Genomic DNA, 23,597 nt, shown 5'->3' with positions numbered 1-23,597 from the left:
CGTATTGCTGAGTTGGTGGAGGGTTCACATCATAGTCAAGTAGAAACTAACCCAACTCTGCCTAAAGGAGAAAAACGCCCAAGCACTGAAAGTCCAGTTAACTCTCAAGCTTAAAAAAGTCTCTTCCCCCAACTGTATCTTGCATGTGACTGGTATTAATAGTTATGGGAATTTTACATCATTTAGCAGTATCAAAGCAGATCCCATCGAGAAACTGGCCTTCCTGCATATGACATCCGTGATAAACGTTTAGCTGAACCTTCAGGGTCTTCCTATCATATGGAGAATACATATATGCAGTCAGATACCTGATACCTGAGTCAGAAGGTGTTGAACTGGACGCCATTGGTTATCACAGAGGATGTTACCAGTACTTTACAATGTCCCTTAATCGGCTAACTGAATACAAAAACCAGCCCTCAACATCTCACGCGGCACTTCGGCGATCGCCTCGCTGAAAACAGTCAGAAAATGTTCTTTTCGGCCCTGAATGCATCTTCTGTGATAAAAATTGATCCGAAGCTACCTGGGCGATCAGGCAAAAAAAGGAGAAACCTATCAAGTTCACCCTACCCACAGGTTGGAAGCGTATTGAACCTCGAGCATTAGCGTTTGGGGAACAGCAGTTTATAACCGCAAGGTGAAGGATGTTGACCTTTTTGCAAGAGAAACTAAATTTCACCCAAGTTGCCGACGAGATTTTACGAAGGCATACCGCACTCATCATCCGTGCTGCAGAGAATGCAAAACGTGATGACACTGAGCAGGTTCAAAAGTTATGAAAAGTTCTGTTTTTTGATAATCGTGCATGTCAAAATCCAAGATGGCAGCCAAATAGACCCCAAGACCAACCAAATTTTCTTGTTAACATCTAAAAATGTTAACTAGACACCTTAAGGATTCTAAAAAAAAAAAAAAGTATGTTTGCATAAGTACTTTGGGGGGGGGGGAGGTGCGCGTGGAGACTATTTAACTGCCCTACTAAGGGGTTTGAAGTCGAAGAGCTTGGGATTACTGTAAGGTTTATGTCCAAACAATAAAACTTTAATTTTGCTCATCATTCCTCCCTAAGCAAACTGGCCATCCAGTAAATGTTGCCATATAAAGGCTTTCTACATATTACGTATACAAAAAGAACGAAATTTGCCCCCACCCCAAACCGCCCACTTTTTATCTAATAAATACATCCTCCCTTCTTTTCGAAGTGGCTACATAATTTTGAGTTTTAAAAAAACCCATAAAACCCATGGTACTTTACTGCTGAGGTTTATAAACATTTATATTATTGAGGTTTGTTTGAAAGACCATATGAGAGACTAGAACGGTTTGTTGGTGGTACAAGAGTAACAATGGTGAATGTTTGAATTTATTTATTTTTTCATTGAATTTTTTTTTTTCCAGAGCAGCTCGGCAGTCGGCTGTACAGCCATGCCATTGCACCAGAAGTCTGAGGGCTCAGCCACACTACTGACTGGAGAGGCCTTGCCAAGCCAGCTGGAAGGCTTTTTACCTGGAGAGCGTACGTGGAGCGACCAGTTGGGCTGTGGACAGCAGGGTGCATTTGCAGCCGGCCTCACACTCCCTCCAGACCCATCATTTTTGGCGTACCCCATTGAGGCAGCCGTTAACAGGGGTCAAACAGAAGGACTGGGGTTTCTTTACCCGCGTCCCATGCTTTTTAACAGTGTGGCGATTCCGCCCATAGGCTATGGGCCTTTGGCACAGCTTGCTAATTCTCCTCTCCTAGGTAAATCCAGAACGGCCTACTCAGCTTCCCCATTTTCTGCTGCTCTCACTTTTATTCCCAGCAATATTGGATATGCGGGACATCAACCATTCCTTTTTCCTCCATCTGCTGGGAGTCTGGAAATGCAGCTTTCGAAAGGCCATGGACCAGCAATGCGTGATGACCACATTGAAGATCATGGTTTCACAGACATTTGCAGCCGGCATGTGCCGGAGACTCCAGTAGGTGACACTGATAGCATTTCCAACTACTCCAGGGCCTACTGTTTTGCTGAGGCTATAAAAACGGGGATTGAGGATGGACGAGGTGCAATAAGAGAAATTGGTGACCTTGGCTGTAGTCTGCCTGAGAGTGTCATGTCTCTGGCATTACACGAAGCTCGCAAGCGACCATATGACGAAGAGCAAACAACAAGATTGCCATTTGACTTGGCATTACCACGTGGACATGATTCTGATACGTTACCCCAGATCATGTCTCCAAAGTCCTGTTTGTACAAGTGCCAGTCAGAGGGACGACTCGTGACCTCGGCGTTGACTCAGATGACAGGGTCTAATGATGGAAAATTGCAAGAAAGAAAGTTGCATTTGAACAAAATACCTTCTCCAATGCAGAACTCTCACTCCCTGTGTCACAGTTTTCCAGGCTGTAACTTGTCAACCGCTTTGCGGCAAGAACAGGAGGTCTCCATGACTTTGGCTGGGCATTGTGCAATGACAAATGTGGCTTCTGAGCATCCGAAAATTATTGAAGCACTTAAGAGTCCAATTGTACAAAATAGCTCACATCATCGTCCTACTGGCTCCATATTGCATATGGAAGACAAATCTGCACCAAATCATGGTGTTGGACAAACACCTGGGCCTGTAGAAGTATGTTCATGTGAAAGTATTCCACCAAGAGGACGTCGGGCTCGAGGAGGCCGTGGTCGTAGAAGCGGCGGCCGCCTGAGCAGGAGCTGTCCAAGCAGTTTTTTGTCACGTGCACTACGTAAGGCTCGAGCAACTGAGGATGCAACCAATAGCATCTGGTTACCTTCCAGCCCCTCTTCATTAAGCCATAGCTTTCCAGGCCGCAGTCTTTCCAAAGCATTTCGCGCTGAACTCGGTGGAAGCACTGGAAACCTTCACGTTTCGACTTGTGGTAGTAGGGACGTGGGAGCAGTCGCCCTCGCCTCCGATAGTGACGAGGAGCTGACAAACCTGGATTGGCTTCACGAGAGCAAGAACCTCCTTCGATCTCTCAGTTTGGGCGCAGGACCTGGTGGTCTCCTCCAAAGCTTGAGCCCTACACATGATGCCGCAGAAGGGGGTTCGGATGGCACTGGGAAATCAGAAAGCACGGACTTCTGCGAGGGAGGTGCGGTTGCAAAACCCCCGTATTCGTTCAGTTGCCTTATTTTCTTGGCCATCGAATGCTCATCCGAGAAACGCCTCCTCGTGCGTGACATTTACAAGTGGATTCTGGATAACTTCCCGTACTTTGCACACACAACCACCGGCTGGAAGAACTCGGTTCGGCATAACCTGTCTCTCAACAAATGCTTCCGACGTGTGGAGAGAGACAAAAAACAGGTAAGCTTGTGCAGCCATGTTTTGTTACAATGCTAATTGTACTTTATTTTGGATCCAGAGCTTCTGTCATAGTCCATTGTTTCCACTTAATGCTTCAGTTTGTGTCTCACTAAACCAATTTGTAATTGCTACTCTGCAGAATGTACTATCTACAGAGCGTCGATGCTGCCAAAGCAGTTTCTTGGCAAGGATTATAGTGTGTGTGTGTGTGTGTGTGTGTGTGTGTGTGTGTGTGTGTGTGTGTGTGTGTGTGTGTGTGTGTGTGTGTGTGATTTTGGTGTAGTGCATCTTCCGTAAACATAAAAAAACCCATAAACAGGTTTGTTTTTTTGCCTATTTTTGAGCTTAATTGGAAGGGGCTGCTCTGGCACTGGTATAAAATCATGGAAACAGGTTCATCACGGGTATTTGAGAGATGGGATGAAAGGTGTGTAGTGGTGTGTAGAAGGGAGATCAATAACACTTCCAGACTATAAAATGCAATGAATAGATAGCTATTCGAGGAGGGATGAGTGTGGGAGGAGTGAGGAAGTAAAGGAAATGAGATTGGGAGAAGATATGAGTGTTAGGGTAGGAGAGGGGATGTCTGTAACGTACTCGTACAATGGGAGAGGGGGGGGGGATGGGTAAGGGATCCTAATGCTCTCATTTTTACACACATAACCAATAAGCTGTCCCATTATCATTTTTGTTGTGGACAACCTGAAAAGTAAAGGGAAATGGTAAATTAAGGGTTTCAGTTGCTCACTGTTGTTATTTGATGTCTGAACGGTCCATGTTTTAACTGCAATTGTAATATTGATGCCAGCCTTCCCACTTGCTGGAGTTCTCCACTCAGAATCGGCCACACTGTATCCTTCAGACGACGTCGTTGCATTTTGAGGCCAGTGGAATGGGCTTGGCTCGGTACCTGCTGCCAAAGATGTCATTTCTGTTTTTATTTCTCCTTCTCTTAAATGAAATTGCATCGAGGAAAGTTGAAGTACATGGTTTTGCAAGACAACTACATTCAGAAGTGCGAGAACGTTCCTGTCCGCAAGCAAATTGTTGAAAGGTCACAGTCGTTGAGTTCCTGGAAATATGTAAATTGGAATGCTCGATGCTAAAACTTCACTTGTTTTTGGCCTGAGATATTTTCTCGAAGGTGGTTTTGCTCTAGGAACCCGGAGGCACGGCTGTGCACGCAGAACAAGGGTGCGGGGGAGCATCATTGGCCGAGGATGCGCCTGTTCCGCTGAAGCAGTGCCCTCTGTAGGTTGGAGGAGGCATTTTGAAATTTGTTCACGTTGCCGGCGATTAGCTCATCTACTCCTCGCAAAGAACACCGTGGGATGTTTAACGTCCACCAACCAATCCCGGCAGATGGGACGCCCAGTTTAATTGGTGGCAGGGTGATTTACCGATGCATACACATTGACGAATCACCCTGCCTGTTAAACGCCGGGATGACAGTTTATTAGCTGGGTCGGCGAGACAGCGTAGAAGCGAGTGCGCGTACATCAAAGCCATCCCGTCAGCCCTAGACAAGGAGTAATAGTCAAGGATGAAATGAACAGGACGTTGATTGAGGTATGCTAACCGCCGTAGGAAGAACTAGGAGAAGTTGATGTTTCGGCCATTAGCCCCTCTTTTGCTCCGACAAAAGGTTGATGCTCAAAACGTCAGTTTCTCCTTTCTCAGCCATGGTGAATGGCATCCTTCAATTAATATGCTGTCAATATCGTCCATTGTTCTACCTGCCTGCTGACTAAGATCGACGCAGCCTTCACCAGCAAGACTAATTCTTCATTCTGTAATAATCGTGGGTTCAAGAAGAAAACTCTTGGAAGCTTCTCCTTTTACTCTGTGGCTTTCCCCCAATAAAGCGATCAACCGCCCCCAGCATAATGGCCGATATCGGAACATGTACGTCCATCAGTTCTGAAGTTGAACGCAAAATTACTCTCAGTTAAATGAATGGACACAAATTGATTAATGGTCTTTGTAATTACAATATTTCTCCTGTGTGTATATGTCATCATGCAGATGTAATGTTATAATTTTTTTTTTTTTTAAATAACATTCCATCATTACATCAATTACAAAATAACTACAGTTCTTATTGCACCACCAGGCTGAAGGCAGAATATTTGCTCATGGCTTTGTGGACAGGAGATTATTTTTGGGGGGCAGCCATTGCTCAGGGGAGGTCCTGAACTAGTTAGTCTCCTTTGCACATGGAGAGTTAATCGCAGTGGTGGATATGAGAAAAGGTCAGCATCTGTTGCCGTCTTTTGCTGCTAATTGTTGCGGAGACCCCCGTTTATGGAAGGCCTTCCTGTAAGTTCATGTGGGGGTCCATTGAAAGATGGACTATGCTTAATGTTGCTATCGTCTTACAGTCCCCCACGCGCTGATGTTCGTTTTGCTCAGAATCTCAAATTAGGTTTCTGATAAACAGCGTCACCCTACAGATATAAAAGGCACTCGCTCAACCGCCACAAAGCAATGGTCACTTTGTAATGTGCTTGTTGCTGAGTTTGCTTTGGTTCTCTTCTTGATTTATAAGTCAGTGTGACGGGTTTTCTTTGTTTTTTATGTTTTTTTTTTGTTATCGCTATGAATGTGGGGGTACAGCATACCGAAACAATTTGTACTCGACGGGAGGATGCAAAGTTGCCTGTATAGTACACTTCGAGAAGATTCAATTTAATCTTTTGGAAACGAACATTAGTAAGCCAAGTATGCATGTTATTTATTTATTTATTTATTTATTTAAATACTTGCACTTATTGTTGTGGCATGATTTCATGCTTTCGACTGGCAACGATCAACGGTGCATCGCCACTACGACCGAGTATGGGGGCACCACTGATGCAGTGCCCCTATTACCAGTTCACTGGTACTCATTTTGGCCAACCTCGGAAGGAGGTTGGCGGAAGGAGCTCAACACATAACCTCCTTCACCTTCGGTGGCTGTTAGATAAGGTACTGAAAAAGATGACTCATCAACTGCATTTTTGTCCTACAACCTATAAAATCTTCATTTCACTTCAATTTAATTGTATATTTGAACAATGGAGAAAACAAATCCCCTTCTTAGCACTTTCAAACCCCTTTAGTTAAGCAGTACTTGTAAAATGGCGTAACATTTTGTCCATCAACTCGACCAATAAAATTTGCTGCTTGCAGAGCCCAACAATGTCCTTATTACCTCCGCCACCGATGGTGAAGGAGGTTATGTTTTCACCCCCTCTCTGTCTGGCTGTCTCTGTGTATTGGATGTCTCAAAAAGTTGTGGATGAATCTGGATTAAATTTTGTGGGCAGGTTGGGTGTGTGACAAGGACGAACTGATTAGATTTTGGTGAAGGTCCAAATCCGGATCCGGATCCGATAATTTTTTTAAGTGATCCTTTACCTTTGAGCGATGGAGCTAAACTAATATATAGCACGATATCTCAAAACGTTGTGGACAGGTTGGGTGTGACGAGGAAGAATTGATTCAATTTTGGTGAAGGTCCAAATCCAGATCTGGATCCGATAATTTTTTTCAGTGATCCTTTACCTTTGAGAAATAGAGCTAAACTAATATATAGCACGATATCTCAAAACGTTGTGGACGGATTCGGATGAAGCTTGGTGGATAGGTTGGGTGTGACAAGGACGAACTGATTCGATTTTGGTGAAGGTCCAAATCCAGAACCGGATCCGATAATTTTTTTAAGTGATTCTCTACCTTTGAGCGATGGAGCTAAACTAATATATAGCACGATATCTCAAAACGTTGTGGACAGGTTGGGTGTGACAAGGAAGAATTGATTCGATTTTGGTGAAGCTCCAAATCCAGATCCGGATCTGGTAATTTTTTTCAGTGATTCTCTACCTTTGAGAGATGGAGCTAAACTAATATATAGCACGATATCTCAAAACGTTGTGGACGGATTCGGATGAAGCTTGGTGGACAGGTTGGGTGTGACAAGGAAGAATTGATTCGATTTTGGTGAAGACTCAAATCTGGATACGAGAATTATTTAATTTCTAAAGTGATTCTTCACCATTGAGAGATAGGGCCAAAAACAATATCTAGCATGATATTTCAAAAATGTATTGGGCCTGATATGTTCTTGTGGATCAGGCACTACGTGGCAGAGGTATGCGCTCCACCGAGTGCCTTTCTTGTTACCCTTGCCAAAGGATTTGGAGAGGGTATTGCATTTGGGTCTGTTTGTTTGTCTGTCTATCTGTCTGTCTGTTTGTTTGCCCACACAGAACTTTTGTGTTTTTCTCCGCAACTGCTATTGTTGGATTGAGACAAAATTTTCAACATTGGTGCAACTACTCATGTAGAATGTTTTCATGATAATTATGATGTCTTAGATCACGTGGTGTGGCAGCCATATTGGAAAAACGGGAAAAATTTGTACCTGAATCTCTCTCTGAAACCGCGCAAAGGAAAAAAAATTAAAACTTGGCACATGGCAAGTACTCCTCATGGGGAATGTGTGATTTTTTTAATGACGTCAAAGGTTCCCTAGTTATCCAATCGGTATGAAAATTTTGAGGGTCATCGAGAGATAAAATGGTCCACAGAAAAAAAAATCATGACATCATCGTATGATGTCATTGGTCACATGGTTTGGCAGCCATATTGGATTGACCCTAAAACCTATAAAAAAAATAAACCACTCAAAAGAAGTCCTGACCGTGAGGGTTTGCAATCTCTGATTGCTCTTTTTCTTGCAACTGATGTTTTTGAAATGAAGTAGAATAAGAAATGCACCAAAAGTATGTAAACCATTTTCAGAGGCCTAATATTTTTTGTAAACATTTGTAATTCTTACAACATTACTTCACTAAAGCAGAAGGGAAAACCATCAATGCAAAATAAGACTACGATTCATTTGTATCTATTTCGTACAACCAGCCATTTACAGGCTGCAATGGTGAATGAGTGAATAATTCCTTCATTCTCACCTTAATTTAATTCACAGCCAGGGTGTTTCATGAAAGAGTTAGTGGATGTTGAGCTGGTTGTCCCATCAGTGAACACAGTATTCGCATGTTGATTGAAAACTCCATTGTAAATAAATAAATAAACAAATTAAATAAATAAATAAATACCTTGCTTGTACCTCCTGGCAATGTTTGTAATTCTTGTCCTTATCTACAGTAGGATTATACTCACTTCTTTCTCAAATCCGATTCCCTAATGTCCTCTGTCCTTTGTGATTGTTCAACCTCAAGAGAATTTGTTTGTTTATCGGCAGCATAGCCACACATCAGTAATGATGCAATAAAAGCTGATCAATTTCATACCTGAATACTGTGGTCAAATAGAGCTGGTAGGATGGCCTACAGGTATGCATACTCATGCCTGGTGTTGGCTTAATGATTAGGGTGGTCGGCTTGGGATCCGAGAGTTCTGAGTTCAAATACCCCTTATCTGTTGAATTAATACCAGGTGGGGTTGACTCTGCCTGTCATACTTCCAAGGTCGGCAAAAATGAGTGCCAGCATGCTGGTATCCTGTGTCAGAGTGTGGACCCGTCCAGGATTGTACACAATAGCCAAGGAGACTCCTCAGGCAGCACCAACGCTCTGCACAGAGTATGGTCCTAATGGATGGATGCATGCACACTCGCCTCTAAATTCTCTAGTACACCGCTCCCATGCCAAATAAGTAAACAACAAATCCTCCAGCGTGCGGTGTCGCCTTGGAGCACATGGAGTCGGAATTTGGAGGGAGCAATGTAATTAATTGATTGATTCATTGCAGAATTAAAATAAATAAATAACAATCAAAAAATAATGAATTTCTCAATCAATTGTTGAATAGCATACCTAAACCACCGCTGTTTCATCTGAATATGTAACTTTTTGAAAATTAAGTAATTAATAGAAAAATGAATGCTTAATCGATGAATTGATTAATCAAATCAAAAATACCCTTCATAGCCAAATCACTTGTTCACTGTCATGTCCAAATATCAGCTTCCGAGCTCAAAAGGTGCCTGAGATATTGCCAGGATGAAAAAATAAAATAAAAATAATTAATAAATTGATAATAATCAAGTAATTTGCCAAGTGATTGATTAATACAAAAAATGAAAAATATTGTTTTTGCCAAATCACATCTTCACTTTTGTCCCCAACTTTCAGTTTCCGAGCTCAAAGGATGGCTGAGATATCGTCCGGACAAGCAAGAAAATAATTAATTGATTAATCAAAAATACCCTTTATAGCCAAATCACTTGTTCACTGTCATGTCCAAATATCAGCTTCCTAGCTCAAAATATGCCTGAGATATTGCCAGGATGAAAAATCAAATAAATAAGTAATTAATAAATCGATAATAATTAAGTAATTTGTCAATTGATTGATTAATCAAAAAATGAAAAATATAGTTTTTGCCAAATCACATCTTCACTTTTGTCCCCAGATTTCAGCTTCCTAGCTCAAAGGATGGCTGAGATATCGTCCGGACAAGCAAGAAAATAATTAACCGATTAATTGATTAATCAAAAATACTCTTTCTAGCCAAATATCACTTGGTCACTGTCATGTCCAAATATCAGCTTCCGAGCTCAAAAGGTGCCTGAGATATCGCCCGGAAAAACAAACACACGAACAAACAGAAAACAAGAAGACAAACGGAGTAAAAACTGAGTACTCCCTTCCTTTGGCGCTCGGCGATGAAGTCATGCATCACCTAGATATGGAATTGGGAAGGAGTGATGTACAAAAAAACTGCAAACGCATAACCATAGTCCCCTTTGATATGGTTTCAAAACCATATTAGGTTCAGATCAGCCAAAATCAACTTTCGCCATCCACCCTCTCTGAGCAGAAACCTCAAAGTATGGTTACTTTAATGGAAATGTATTTCTTTTCAGGACTTTGAAGATTGTGGTTGATAATTATCAGATGAGGTTCAAACCATCCTTTGGTGCTTTCTTGTGTAGTGCTAGAAAGCCTTGACAGCCTTGGAATGACTTTGTGAATTACACGATGTTAGACAACTGTAGGAACCAAAATCCTTAATTGCCTCTGGTTCTACAGAGGGTAAACTGTTTGCTTTTTCTTATTGTTGAATACAGAGGTGCTTTAGTTGATGATGTTTTTGCTGTTGGACATCTCTGTACATGCAGGGCACGGGAAAAGGGTCGCTGTGGTGCGTGGACTCCGAGTACAGGCCCGGACTCTTGCAGACCCTGGGCAAGGCCTCTTGCCCATTCTACGCGCAGATCTTTCGTGCACCGCTCTCATCCACGGCATACCGGTAAACCGATTCCCCACCCAAACAAACAGCTAATTCTGAAATTGGAGGAGTTTTGATTATTTAACATTCACGCGGAAGTTTTGCATGGAATATTTTTCACAGGTCGGGTGACGGCCTCGTGGTGAGGCCACAGGATTGGCATCTCAGATATCTTGGGTTCAAAATCATTTCAAGGCATCAATAAAAAGATTTGAGTTTTAAATTTCTGGAAACTGGCCTAGTTTTTGATCGGGCATTAGACTAGAAATAAAGCAAAGATGGTGTTAATTATAGCCCTGATTTGTGGTCTAAAATCCTAAAACCAAGTACTGTATCGAGCAAATTATTGAACTTGCAAAATGGTGAACTGAACTGAACATTCATTGATGTTATTATTTGTATTAGAGGGCACACAAGATGACTGCTCACTGGCTTCACCACACACGTATGGCTCCACCCTTGAGTGACTGAATGGTACGAGCCAATGATACCGTTGGGCAGGGAAGATCCCATTATCCAGTTCGTACCGAAACAAACGGTCATGCGACCTGGCTGCCTTGATGGCAGAATTAGAAAAAGACACTCCCACACTGATATCTAACAGTTTGATTCTAGAGCGATGGTCTAAGCTCCAAGGGCACCGTGGACCCATGTCAAATAATAAATTCGGAGATTGTCATCATTAGAAGGTGGGGTGAAGGGAATACCAGATCCATGGGACAACATGGCACTCCACACTGAATCATCCCTGTTAATGTTTGATTGTGCGCATAGAGACACAAAGGTAAGTATGCAGCGTTAACATTTCCTACAATAAATGCATATCTCACAAAGCGGGGTGGGGGAGGGGGGTCCCTTCTTCCTTCTTCCTCCTTCCTTTCTTCTTCCTTCTTTCCATCCACATGACACTATCGTTGTGTTTTCAGCCCAGGCTACGACTGTTAAATATGAGTCTGGTGAGGAGCTGTAAGGATGGCCGGCTTAAAGCCAATTTGGAAGCAATCGTTCACCTCAGTCGAGGTGAGTGATTCTATTCCAGGCGTGAGCTGACCCATGCCAGTTATCAAGATTTTCACCCCCAAGGATTTTCCATTGTCCCTGAAGCAAGCGATACATGGGATTAGGTTTTGTGGATTAGAAATGCACAGCTTACAAAATAGGGACCCTTCTGTATCCATCTTGTCAATCCCATGCATCCTCTCCTGCCCCCCATTTCTCCCAACACACCAATTTTTCCTCTGCCTCCCCCTGTCTTGGCCTTCAGTTCTGCTGTTGGTATGCCCCACTCCCTCTCTCTCTCTCATTGCTGATGCATCCTGATCCCTTCAGTGCACTAATAATTGCTCTTCCACGAGCCTTGACTATGTGTGTGTGTGTATATATATATATATATATATATATGTATATATATATATATATATATATATATATATATATATATATGTATATATATATATATATATATGTATATATATATATATATATATATATATGTATATATATATATATATATATGTATATATATATATATATATATATGTATATATATATATATATATATATGTATATATATATATGTATATATATGTATATATATATATATATATATATGTATATATATATATTTCAAAATGCAAAAACAAACGGCAAATCGCAACGTTTGATGTTTGTTTTTGCATTTGCAAAATAAAACAGCACTCCTCCATTTGACCTCGAGCACCAGCACGTGACCAGAAATGAGCGGTCGTATCGAAATAAAAACCGGACACGTGCCGAGGCCCGGCGTCTATTGTGCCTAATGAAGCCGGCTGTGGCAGCCATTTTCCAAAATGGCCTCTAGCGGTTACTATAATTTCACTCGAACATTGGTTTGAACATTTAAGAAAACATCACCTGTAGCCACCTCAAGTATAAAGATAGCCACCATTTTGCAAGATGGCTGCTAATTATGTGTTGTACCGGACGACTATCTCACTCAGAGAAATTGGTTGTTGAGCATGGTGGCAAACGAATCGCGGGCTGCATCTGATTGATATGAATACCGACATCTCATTAATAGAAATTGATCGAGAGATGTCTGATTTAAATGTTCTGAATCAGTGACACAGTCTGCTCTGTTAATATTCTCTCAATTTTGTGAGCACTCTCCTTCACACACACAAAGCTGTGCATTCAAGTGCAGCCTTTTTGCACTTGCAACGCTTCAGACAGCTCCTCTTACACTTGCACGATAATAGCTCATAGCAGGTGTGGGCTGCTTTGGTTAGCTTCGTCCAGTGTGGCTCGTACACCCCCTCGTCATTCTTGACCCAGCCCCAGCTGGATGGAGGAGGCAGCTCTGGCATTGGTAGCAGTGTTTGACCCCACATATGGCCTCCTTGGTAGGCCGCCCTCTTCACATGCTCCTCCAGAGCTGCCTTGGTTGGTTGGATCAGCTGCACGTTGTTCTTCTTCGCGAAGAGTTTCTTCCGGGCCTTGTCAATGTCGTTGCACGTGCTGTTCTGTCATAGAGCAATATGCGAACCTTTCGATGGTGTGCATGACATCGTCTGGTATGCCACTTGGTGCAGAGGATAGCTTCAGCAGTGCGTCTGTAAGTTCTGGCAGAACGGTCCAGATTGTCCAAGCAGTCTTCTTACCATGTCCAGCAAAGCTCGATACAGTGTCACACCCAGTCAGAGCATGAAACATTGGGAGTGCCTGTGCCTTCTCTGGTCCGAGGCCAGCTGCTATTCCGTAGGCTGCCAGGTACTGAAAACTCTTCCCAGTGCCAAATGCTAGCCACAGTTCATCTTCTGGTTGCAGTCCCTGAGCCACTCACACAGCCAACACCACATCGGTGTCAACTGTCTTGATCAGTATCTTGTGGTGACCATGGTTGGCTGCATGGGATGCATGCAACAACATTCGACTGTCAGCTTCTTCGTGGCTGCATTAGTGGGGCAACTTAGCATAACAATTGTGCATTTTGTGAGGAAAGCACCAAATTTGGCACACTAGTAGCCTATCATATTATGAACAGATTTGGATATTGGGCCATCTCAAAATTTTGATGGCAGTGGAAAATGGCTGCCACAGCCATCAGCGGCTGAATTTGAGATGGCCCAATATCCAAATCTGTTCATAATATGATAGGCTACTAGTGTGCCAAATTTGGTGCTTTCCTCACAAAATGCACAATTGTTATGCTAAGTTGCCCCACTACGATCATTCACTCGCCTATGTACACAGACGACAAAACCAGGTAAGGATAGTAAAGCACTCAAATGTCCTCAAGGCAGGGCAGAGCAGTGCAGCAAATTGTGTGTGATAAACGAGCAGAGCTCCATAGCAGAAGAGGAGAGAGAGAGAGAGAGAGAGAGAGAGAGAGAGAGAGAGAGAGAGAGAGAGAGAGAGAGAGAGAGAGAGAGAGAGAGAGAGAGAGATATATATAGAGAGGGGGGGAGAGAGGGACAGACAGACAGACTGACAAAGAAGAAGGTGCTCCTCAGGTGCTCAAATAGTTCCACCGTGCCCTCCCCTTTCCTTCATGTGAGGCAGCACAGCCTCTAAGATGAGTGCTCCATGCTGCCTGCCCAGGCCACAACTCCGACAAACTGCATCATTCCTCCTTGCCACAGGTCTAACCATCAACAAACCTTTTTGTTGATGTCCGCCAACACCGGCAGTGATGTCAGGACCCTGGTGTTGTGCCGATGCCAGAAGGAGGGCCAAGAAAAAGGAGTGAACTTTACCGTGTTGCTACATGTAACCCCATATCATTTGTCCTCTCAGAGATCCCTTGTCGGTTCAGACAGGGAGGACAGATCACGTGACACCTTAACTGAGCAGACCTTTCTAATGCTCACAACACCATCTCCTTATGGCATACAAAACCAGGATGACTTGACCTAACCGTGAGATCCATATTACAGGTAAAAACAAAAAGTGCACTCGGTAGAGCGCATACCTCTACTAGGCTGAACAGATTACATTTTCTATCCCATTGATAAGTCGGTTCTGTATTCAGACTTGAACCAAAATCAAATTGGCTTGTTCTTGTCACCTACCAATTCTTGTCACAGCCCCACCGTCCATGACGTTTTGAGATATCATGCTATATATTGTTTTTTTTGGCCTTGTCTCTCAATGGTAAAGAATCACTTGGAAAATCAAAAAATTCTCGCATCTGGATTCGGATCTTTACCAAAATCTAATCAATTTGGCCTTTTCACACACCCAAACTGTCCACCAATTTTCGTCTGAATCCGTACACAACTTTTTGAGATATAATGCTGACAGACAGACAGACAGACAGACAGACAGACAGACAGACAGACAGACAGACAGACAAGCAGTCATAGACTGGTACTTACGAAATCGTCAACTTGACCTCTGACCTTGTCTAATAAAAGCTGTCTCTCGAGAAGGTAGCGACGCAAAGCAGAAGTTTCTACGATGATTCTGTATCAAACCATCAAAAATCGTAACGTCGACCGAAGCAAAAATCTCCATTTCTCCACGCAATTATATTAAACCTTAACGTAACTCAACGACGCGTCTGCTCGAGTGCACTGCATCATGGGACGACCCGTGACTCGTCGAGTGAAATATTTTTTATACAATCTTAAAACGTCTCCAAAACATCCGATTTTACCAGAATTTCGACAACCGAGTTTTAAGCATCCGAAGCGATCGCAAAAACCGAAGACAAAATTAAAATCGAAGTTAAAACGAACTCGTAACGTCGAGCAAAGCAAAAATACTCCATTTCTCCACATGAATTTACGGAATTGTTTGACCTCACTGTGACCTTGACCTTTGACCGATTTTGACCAAAATCTAATCAGCATGAGCCATCACCCTCCTGAATCACGTGGTGTAATTTGACATTGGTAGCTTCTTCCATTCTCGAGTTATCGTGCCTACAAACAAACAAACGGAAGTTGTTGTTCGTCTTTCGGCTGCTCCCGTTAGGGGTCGCCACAGCGGATCATCCGTTATGATCCGCATACTGATTTGGCAGAGGTTTTATGCCGGATGCCCTTCCTGACGCAACCCTGGTCGCCTCTTACGACACAGGGATATGGATTGGGTTTCGCCATGATTCCGGGCTGCCCTACACCCTCTCATAGCGCAGCCCAGTGCAGAGCACCCGTCCTCAAGCGATCCTCCGAGTAGCCGGATTACAGGCGCACGCCACTACGCCCGGTAACGGAAGTCATCAATATACTTACGAAATCTTTAGATTTCGTAAGTAACAAACAGGGTTCAAAACATAACCTCCATCCACCTTCGGTGGTGGAGGTAATCAACTATCCTATGCAAACACGGGTCTCTGCTAAGGCCTTACACTTTGATAACTCCCCTGTTCCCCAGACCCATAACAATATATTTGGATAATGAGTGTTGAAGAATCCTGTGTTTGCAATTTTATGGTTTTGTGTGATGAAACTAGATTTGACTGAAACGTTTTCCACTTTGCGTGCATGCTGTCCTCTCGTCGCCTTGTGCTGTGAGCCTGAGATCGATGTTATTAAGAAACCTTCCTGAAACACCACAAGGAAGTAATAAAAAAAAGCCGATGCTTATGAGAGTGAAGTCACCATAATCACTGACATCTTTTCATGAATGGATTCTGACTTCAGGTTTCATGTTTCCTCGACCCAAGGTTGCTGCAATGCTTTGTAGCTTTGGTTACAGTTCTTAAGAAGGGTGTATTGAATGAAATTTGACCTTTTAACCTCTTATTCTTGTTCCAATTCCACCTCCCCGCCGCCTCTTTCATCAAACTTCCATTCGTTGGACCCCCAGCATTGCAGTTTTTTGTTTTTCTGATTTTAAATTGTAGCCAAATTATGTTCTGTAGAATTTGTTTTACAATTTTCAGCTTGTAAATGATATAATTGGTGATGATTTTATACTTCTTTTATTTTTTTTTAATCCTAAAAATTCATAAAGCTTTTACGCAACACAGTTAAGGTTTCTCAGCAAGCCTGGTGTTGGCTTAACAGTTAAGGTGGTTATCTTAAGTTATTAGGGTCTTGAGTTTGAGCCCCTGTTGCGCTGTTGAAATAACACCAGGTGGGTTAACAAAGCCTGTCATCCTTCCGAAGTCAGCAAAATGAGTACCAGCTTACTAAAAACAGGGGGCTCTGCATTAGCGGCACCGTCATGCTCCCAGCAATGACTCAACCAACAGCCATAGGATGCATCCGAAATAATGTTTCTCGGCCTCAACATAATCGCCACTTTTCGCAATACATCGTTGAATCGGATTTTCCAACTCATTGAAAATATTCTCCAGTTGCTCCTGAGTGATTTCATGAATTGCATTTGTGATCCAAGCCATGAGTTCAACCAAAGAATGTGGTTTTGTTGAGTCAAACAACAGTTTTAACATAGCACCATGAAAAGCTGTTCAATGGAGACAGGTCAGGCAAACGATGTGGCCAATTAGCATTTGGTCCACATCTACCGATCCACTTGTCTGGGAAGGCGTCGTACAAGAACTGTCGTACATTCGAAGCCAATTGGTGGAGACCACCGTCTGTTGGGAGAACGTGCTATCTGAAAGATTTCATCGTCGTAGTTCCGAGACAAATTATGCAACTTTCGCTATTGACTGTTGCTTCTTCAAAAAACAAAAAGGAACAATGATGCGTGACTTCCCGAGAGTGCAACAGACGTTGATGTTTGATGAGTCTTTTTCATGTTGCCTGATTTCCTGAGGTTTTTCTGTCCCCCAAGTCTGGCAATTGTGGAGGTCGACTTCACCATTGATGTGGAATGTTGCCTCGCAGAAACTCGTCAAAAACCCAGGGGAATTGTGGATTGAACAACAACAATAACACAAAATCAACAACAACATTAACAAAGCTTTATGAATTATGCTTTCATGTATCATTTACAGTTTGCTTTGAGCATCTTTACATCCAAAGTTGTTAAAGTTTAAAGTTGTAAAGGATTTTATAAACGCAATGTATGCTTTCTTATGATGTCACTTCCACTCCATCCCAAATCTCCTGATTGTTTTGCTAAATGGAATCTTTGCAAAATTTTTAATATTATATTCATTCTTTTCTGACATAATAGTTGAAAGTTGTGAAAAATAGCCACACCAAAACAAAAGAAAAATAAAATGAACAACAATATAGTCACATGAACCATCTCAAAAAAAAATGAGTTAGGGAGGCAGAAGTGGACAGGGTGTAGTTTTAATTTGGGGAATAAAATGTTATTTACACATGTAAACTGAAATCACAATTGTGAAACAAATAACCATCATCCTTATTTGATGTACAGTGTATTACCTAAGGTGCAAGGAGATGATGTACAGGTCAGGTCAGGTATGGGAGCATGCGCCAGAGCAGCACGTAGCTGCATCCTCTTTCCGTCGGTATTCTAGGGGCCTCCGTCTGGCCATCCCCCAGGCAGATGCCGGCACGTGTTCAGCCTAATTGGCCTCCTCCACTCACGAGACTCCCTCGCTGAGAGAATCTGGTGAGCAGGATCAGCGTCAGGAAAACGAGCCACATGTTCATACAGCCTCAGAGACGCTCACGGACTATGCAGGTAACAAATCTCATTTCAGGCTCTCTCACTAACCACTCATTGGACACAAAGTCTGACCAGCGATAGCCAAGGAGTCACCGAAGAGACCTGGTACCAAAGGAATTAAGTCTCCGTCTCAGATCCCTGGTCCGAGTCCAAGTCTCACATCCATGGAGCAAGACTGGAAGCACCAAGGATGTACAGGCTGGCCTGAAAGTGACTTTATCCCTCCTTCGTAAAGCATTTGTTTGAAAACTCTTTTAATATTACACAGGTTTTGTTGTGCAGTCCTTATAATGACGAGAGAGTTCATGGAACCCGATACCCTGCGCAGTGTTCAAATACAGTACATGCAGTACTTCAGTTTTAATAAAATAATGATTTTTAAAATCCATAAGTTTAGCGCTACTGAACCAGTCTGACACATCACCATTATATATATTGTTGCGAATTTGTGCCCGCCGGCGTGCGAACGGCCACGTAACTCGAATCGCGGCACGTCGCCCACCGGACGGACAATTCTGTCGTGACCCTCTCGGAACAACGCCGGGAGCTCATCACGGGTGGGGGTTTAACCTCACCACGATCGTGCCAATTGCCCACCCGCGCAGGATAGGGTTGCTCGCCAAATTCGATCTACCGAAGTACCTGCGCGAATGGTCGACCGGGCGATCGTACCACGCCACAGGCCGACTCCGGACACGAACCGCTTAAGCGGTCCGTTCCGTGCTACAGTGATAACCGAGTGGTGTTATCGTCGGCCTTGACGGTTCCGATTAATTACCGGGATGTTGCACCCACTACGAACCCCTTACGTGATGCAAGATGGAGGGTCAATAAAAAGGGAAAAGAGACGAAGCAGAGCGGGAACAGTTCAACAAGCAAGCATTTTATTCACACACACACACACAGACAAGCAAGCACAGACACACACACACAACAGCCATACAGTCAGAAATGCACATATAACAGTTAAAACAGTCATGCAACAAAAGCAAATGCAGAGCTACAACCGCCTACGACCGACACACGGCAACACTTACGCAGTTCTACTTCACAGACAGTGCTAACACACACATTTATACAAAAAGCAAAGGAAGGAAAAGAAATAAAGAAGTCGCGACTTCCCTTTTATAGCTGGTGAGTCCCTCTCCCGCGACAGTCAGCGTGGTCGTGCCTGGCCCCGACCTCTCTCGCGGCCGGCGAACCCTCTCCGGCACTCCCCGTCCGGACGCGCAGGTCCACCTCACAACGGGCGCTGCCGCGTCTCCCGTCCGTGCCTTCGTGACAGGGCCGCTCGCCAAGCCGCGGGCGCAGGACCTCTTCCCTCGAGAACCAGACTCTCGTACCAACTCGACCAACCCTCAACCAACTGAAGACCAACTGAAGACCAACTGAAGACCAACTGAAGACCAGACCAGACCACTAGCCAAGACGAAAAGAACGAAGAGGAAGAGGCGGAAGAGGAAGAGGAGCAAGAGGAAGAGGCGCCCGAGGAAGAGGTGTAAGAGCGCCCCGCCCGTGTCCGTCTTTTATAGCGCGGGGCTCCGCCCTTCACCCCGCCCCGTTCTCGGCTCCACCTTCCTTCGAGAGGGTTCCCGAAAAGGGCGTTCCCTCACGCTCTCCCTCCACCCCGCCCCGTGCGGGGGCCGGGGGAGTCAGTTTTTGGCTCTGGGCCAGAGAATTATTCCCCCAAAAAGAGGCCCCCACCTTTTCTCACCTTTGACCCCCGGCTCGGATCGCACCTCCCACACCGAGCGCGGAGAACTCAAACGGGAGAAACAGGTGGGGAAACCCGCGCAGGCTCCGTTGTTCCTTCCTTGGCACCCTTGTTTGCCGTTCGGAGCGGACGTAGTGGCGCAGATGTGGTAGCGTAGATGGTGGCGGTGGCGTGGTTGTAGTGTGGTTGGTGCTGTGATGGGGATGGCGTGGTTGTTGAGATGCTGTTTGTTTGAAATAAAAGATAGAACAGAAAAATGGCTAACTCAAAGCGTCGCAGCCCGGATGGATCACATAAATTCCCTCTATACAACGGATTTGGGCTAACTACACATGTACCTATGGAGATATCTCACCTGAGGGCCCTTTATGGTGTAATGCGAATTTCCACAGCCGTAACAATATATATTTACCGGCATGACAATGCAATTTGCCATTCGGCTGTATGTTTGGAAATAGTTCAAAAACAACAGCATTGAAAATCTGCAGTGGCCAGCTTAGAGCCCCAACTTAATCCCAGTCAAACCAATCTGAGACATCTAAACACTATCTGAGGATCAGCAGACTATGGACGACCACTAAATGTACACTTGCTTTGAAGAAGTAATGGTGACAGTCACACCTTATAAGGAATCGAATAAAGAGTTGAGTTCATAATCTGCATGTTCCCTTATTGTCCCAATACTTTTGTGAAAATAGAATACAAGATGAGAGAATTCGTGCTGAAGAGCTCTGTTCATGAGAAAAATTGTCAAAAATCTTTACCCAAACCACATTTCATGCAATGTATTTTTTTAATTTTTTATCAATGCATGCTGTGGATAGCACTGTCCTCCCATCCAACGCAGTTATTCCAAAATGATGGCTACACGTTCACGCATTATGACCTATTTTTTAAGGCCAAAGATCACTTGGGATTGTACCACAGGAAAAGAATAGTCATGACTCGGGGGGGGGGGGGGGGGGTCAAGTTAAGAATGAATTTGAATTGGTAGAAGGATATATGTCAGATTTTTGTTCATTGAGAGATATGGACAAAAGTAGTTTATTCAAGAGATTGCAAAAGCACAAAGCATACTTGCGTCCAGTAATCCTGACGATTGATGTCAAACCGATTGGGTTTAGGTTTAAATGACCTGTCTTAAGGTTACTAATTACAATTGTTGAATATGGGAAAGAGCGTGTTGCTGAGTTAATTTAACTTTAAATCGTCAGACCATTTTGAATCGACTTCAATTTTTCACACTTGTAGCAATGATCGGAAACTCCCAACCAAATTTTCTGCTGTCATTCTGTTTCCGGAACTTGACCACCAATGTAGCGTTGAACGTCTCCCCCCCTCCCCCAGCCTCTAGCCAATGTAGACTTGTGGTTACTGAGTCAGAAAGCAAGAATTCTGTCCATGACGTCAAAGAGCAAGCTATGTGCTCTTTGTTTTTTTAACCGTGCAGCAGTGAAGAACCCGAGGCTTAGCCTACTTGCCATTCCCACCTGAGCACATAGCTTGTGGTGCTGGGGTCTCAGGTCCAAATTGTGTGTTGTGCGTTGTGTCAGGGCTTCCTCTGAGAATTTTTAGTGTCTCCGAACCATTTTCCAAACTGGAAAAAGGTCAATTTATTTTTCTTTTTTACAGCCAATGTGCTATTTCTCCTTCATTTATCAATTCCCAGGTGAATTGTTAATCGAAGCAAGTTGAATTAGATTAAACTGTATTTATTATGACGAGCTGGATACCTCTTTTTAGCGGGTTGTTCTTTTAATAATCTATCATTGTTTGAAGTGCTAGCAATCGACTGGACACACTATATAAGTGCCCCCCTCCCACATAGAGGGTCCCCCCTCCCCCGAATAATCTTTTGCCCAGGTCTAAGACATTTCCATGGAGGGGTCAAATGAAATGTCCCTCAGCAGGTATGCGGTGACCCCTCTACCCTCTAACTCTTCTTTGCCTGAATGTCTGTCCTGTCAATCTCTTTTACATGAGGATATCTCATGGTTTCATGTGATGTTTGAAACCCCTGAAAATGGCTTTAAAACTTCTCTGCAAAAAATACCCTCCTCCAAAGGAAAAATAGTCACCACGACATTCCCAGGTCTGAGACGCTTCTGTTGAGGTATTACACTTTACATCGAACAGTTTCTGAGTTTACTTTATATACAGACAAACCTTTATAAGGAGGTATCGAGGAGATATATATATATATATATAAATATATATATATGTATATATATATATATATATATTTATATATAAATATATATATATATATATATATATATATATATATATATATATATATATATATATATATATATATATATATATATATATATATATATATATATATATATTTGGGGGTCGGTGGCGAGAACGACCGCTGGGTGGGGGAGGTTACGCCGTCTCCCACCAGACTCCCCGGAATTTATAGGCCGTCGCTCCGGATAATTCTAAAGCTGACGGGTCGATTAATCGACCGTGAAACACAAATATCTCGACCGCGTGGTGTAGGGTTAATTGTTCAGATCCTATATACCTAAGTAACCACGCAGTCTTGGCTACTGGGGATTCACGCCCTCGGAACGTCTGGCCGAACCAGCTACGGTAGAGTATCAACTTCCACCTACCAACTCCGGCTCGGATTCAGTCGAGCGGGCCTGCTCAGGACGTTCCGGCGACGATGTACCGATTACCGGGGATGAAACTCCGTCTAAACTCAGACCCGGACCATGCTGGACCAAATAAAGAAAGGACGGAAACGGACTGGGAACATTTCTAATAAATTTATTAACAGTAAATAAAAGACAAGAGAAGCGAGACGAAAAGCGAATATTCAAGGAATATTTACAATGGTTGAATAACACTTATTCAGTTCTACTTTTAAGATAGGCCCACACGCAGACACACACACAAATGAAAAGAAAACCCAGAGTTCTTTATTGGACCCTCCAGCCGATGTGTGAGAGAGAGAGAGAGAGAGAGAGAGAGAGAGAGAGAGAGAGAGAGAGAGAGAGAGAGAGAGAGAGAGAGAGAGAGAGAGAGAGAGAGAGAGAGAGAGAGAGAGAGAGAGAGAGAGAGAGAGAGAGAGAGAGAGAGAGAGAGAGAGAGAGAGAGAGAGAGAGAGAGAGAGAGAGAGAGAGAGAGAGAGAGAGAGAGAGAGAGAGAGAGAGAGAGAGAGAGAGAGAGAGAGAGAGAGAGAGAGAGAGAGAGAGAGAGAGAGAGAGAGAGAGAGACGAGCTGGGGGTCAGAGTTCGGTGGGTACCTCACCATCGGAGGGAGGGCATGCTCCTTCATGCGGCACCTGAGAAAGGTCGTTGGTCCGGTCCCCAGTCACACGTGGGGGACTCTAGGCTCGCAGCGGAGTTCGGGTAGCGAATAATCGGGGTCCACGGAGGGGGGTCAGGGTCACTCTTTCCTTCCTTGTAGAGGGCCAGCAGAGACACGTTCGCCACCTCGATGGTCCTCTGCTCAACCCTCGTGACGGCAAAAACCCCTTTGTAACAGCAACGTAGACCTCCTGTGACCACTCCTCGTAATCACCCCTCGTAACCACGCCTCCGTAACAGCAAAAACCCTTCGTCCACAGAACTCCTCTTGCACTGAACTCTCTCAGAACCCCCAAAGAACTCCCGCTGAGGACGGTATCGGTAATTTTATGGACCTCCCTCAGCGGGGAGGGGCCTTGGTGAAACTGACGTCACTGTTTGCCCTGATGGGACGGGGCTCCCATGGGTCTGCCCTTTCTGGGCAGGGTTTCAGCCATGCCAGGAAAACCCCGCCCCCCACT

General features: G+C 43.8%; 1 protein-coding gene across 4 annotated transcripts in view; it reads left to right on the top strand.

Moving 5' to 3' along the window:
* Positions 1-23,597, top strand: part of LOC147031433 (uncharacterized) — a 95,434-nt gene that overhangs the window by 22,952 nt on the left and 48,885 nt on the right. For 3 of the 4 annotated variants that reach the window (XM_085863047.1, XM_085863030.1, XM_085863021.1), the window contains 2 exons: positions 1,402-3,321; positions 10,451-10,581. In XM_085863047.1, coding sequence (XP_085719173.1) covers positions 1,429-3,321; positions 10,451-10,581 — 2,024 coding nt within the window. In that variant the 5' untranslated portion in view covers positions 1,402-1,428. The remainder of the gene's footprint in view (positions 1-1,401; positions 3,322-10,450; positions 10,582-23,597) is intronic. The other variant, XM_085863038.1, reaches the window with a different exon arrangement.

Source organism: Eptatretus burgeri, chromosome 2 (genome assembly GCF_056783735.1).
Source record: "Eptatretus burgeri isolate ZD-2024b chromosome 2, Ebu_testis_v1, whole genome shotgun sequence".
Classification (NCBI taxonomy): domain Eukaryota; kingdom Metazoa; phylum Chordata; class Myxini; order Myxiniformes; family Myxinidae; genus Eptatretus; species Eptatretus burgeri.
Note: the sequence above shows the minus strand (reverse complement) of the source record. Positions and strands in the feature narration are given on the sequence as shown.